Here is a 1,541-nt window from a genome sequence, read left to right as displayed (position 1 = left end):
ATAAAATTCTTACTACAGTAACTCTCACTTACTACAACTGTAACCAGTTGCTACCATATTTATTTGGCCCTGGTAGAACAGACCTGACCTCTGCTGACTTAACTGTATCACCTTGGCTGATAATATGTATTTGTTAATTATTATACTTCTGCTGGCCTATAGGAAGTGTACAGATGCAACTATTCCTGCAAAGGAATACTCTCACAACTCAGCTTGCTGTGAAAGAAGCAGTTAAAAAGCAAAACAGAAAAAAAACCCAAAACAAAACAGTAGAAACTCCCTCCAACAGCATATCAGCACAGGCCGTTATCTAAAGCCGAGAGCTCTGTCAGCGGGAATCTGCCAACACATATAGCTGCAAAACAGCACAGACAAGATCTGCTTCACCTTTCCTATTCTCTCCTGACAGAGAGGGTATGGATCCACCGCAGCATAGCAAGGCAAACTCACAGATACTTATACGTTAAGACATCGAGCCATTAATCTAACTGGAACCTAATCTATCAGGTTGTCTGTAACCAAAATACTTTCCTGGGCACACATGTACGCAGTATTACCGAGATCACCAACACCTCTACAGTTATGGGTGAAGTTGACATAGCTTAAAAAAAAAAAAGCACCCCAATCCCATAACTAAGAACCAGCAATCAGACATCAGATGCGTGTCTATCAATGCTTTTCTCAGTACCCATTCAGATACACAGCTCGTGATTCTTGTGGCCTCTTCCAAGTATAAACATCTTTCACAACATCAGACCTGAAGTCTTTTGAGCTCCAAACAGCCATTGGAAGGGGAATGGTTCAACTGTACACTTAAATAAGGGGTGGAAAGATGAAGAAAGAGAGTACGGGCACTAAAAGCTAGGACTTTGACAACAATGAGGAGCACTTTGAAGCCCAGGACCTCCAACACTATCGCTATTCTCCCTAATTCCGCAGATTACTGTGAATAATTGAATTGCTGAGATTTCCTTTGGCCGCCAACCGAGCCAGATCACACTACATTCGTATTTCAAACCCCCGCTGAGTAGGGGAAAAAAGGACATCTGCTTGCCCCGGGCAAAAAGGATTGGGATCTAGCTAAGTTTTATTAAGGCAGAAGATGTTTTTAACAGAAACCAAGAACGATGCAGTTCTCTCCACCCTCTCTCAGCAGCGGCTTCCTGACCTACAACTGGATTTTAAGCCAGCGCAGTGTCTGATCTCCTCAGAGCACCTGAAGAATGGCAGGTTCAGAGGGCAGGGGAAGTTGGCTCAGCTGCAAAAAGGCGGATTTAACACCAGAAATCGAAGCACCACTCTGATTCTATGACTATGCTTATATACTACAGACGGGGAGTGTCACTAACGCTAAAGAAACAATTAGTTCCCGGCTCTCACCCGCAGCATATCAAAATGATACAGCATTTTGCCAGCTAACTGCGCTTCTCACGTTTAAAACCTTGCCTCGCATCCAAATAAATAAAAATACCAAAACCCCTCTAGGCCCCCGGCGGTTCTCTCGCGGCCGGGGAGCCTCCTCGGCCCCAGACCAAGGCGGG

At 44.6% G+C, this 1,541-nt stretch overlaps 1 protein-coding gene across 1 annotated transcript in view; it reads right to left on the bottom strand.

The window, feature by feature from the left end:
* Positions 1–1,541, bottom strand: part of TXNL1 (thioredoxin-like 1) — a 21,558-nt gene that overhangs the window by 18,342 nt on the left and 1,675 nt on the right. The window contains exon 2 of the mRNA XM_009323114.1: positions 1,169–1,253. Coding sequence (XP_009321389.1) covers positions 1,169–1,253 — 85 coding nt within the window. The remainder of the gene's footprint in view (positions 1–1,168; positions 1,254–1,541) is intronic.

The sequence above is a fragment of the Pygoscelis adeliae genome, unplaced genomic scaffold, assembly GCF_000699105.1.
Source record: "Pygoscelis adeliae isolate BGI_AS28 unplaced genomic scaffold, ASM69910v1 Scaffold174, whole genome shotgun sequence".
In the NCBI taxonomy this organism is placed as follows: domain Eukaryota; kingdom Metazoa; phylum Chordata; class Aves; order Sphenisciformes; family Spheniscidae; genus Pygoscelis; species Pygoscelis adeliae.
Note: the sequence above shows the minus strand (reverse complement) of the source record. Positions and strands in the feature narration are given on the sequence as shown.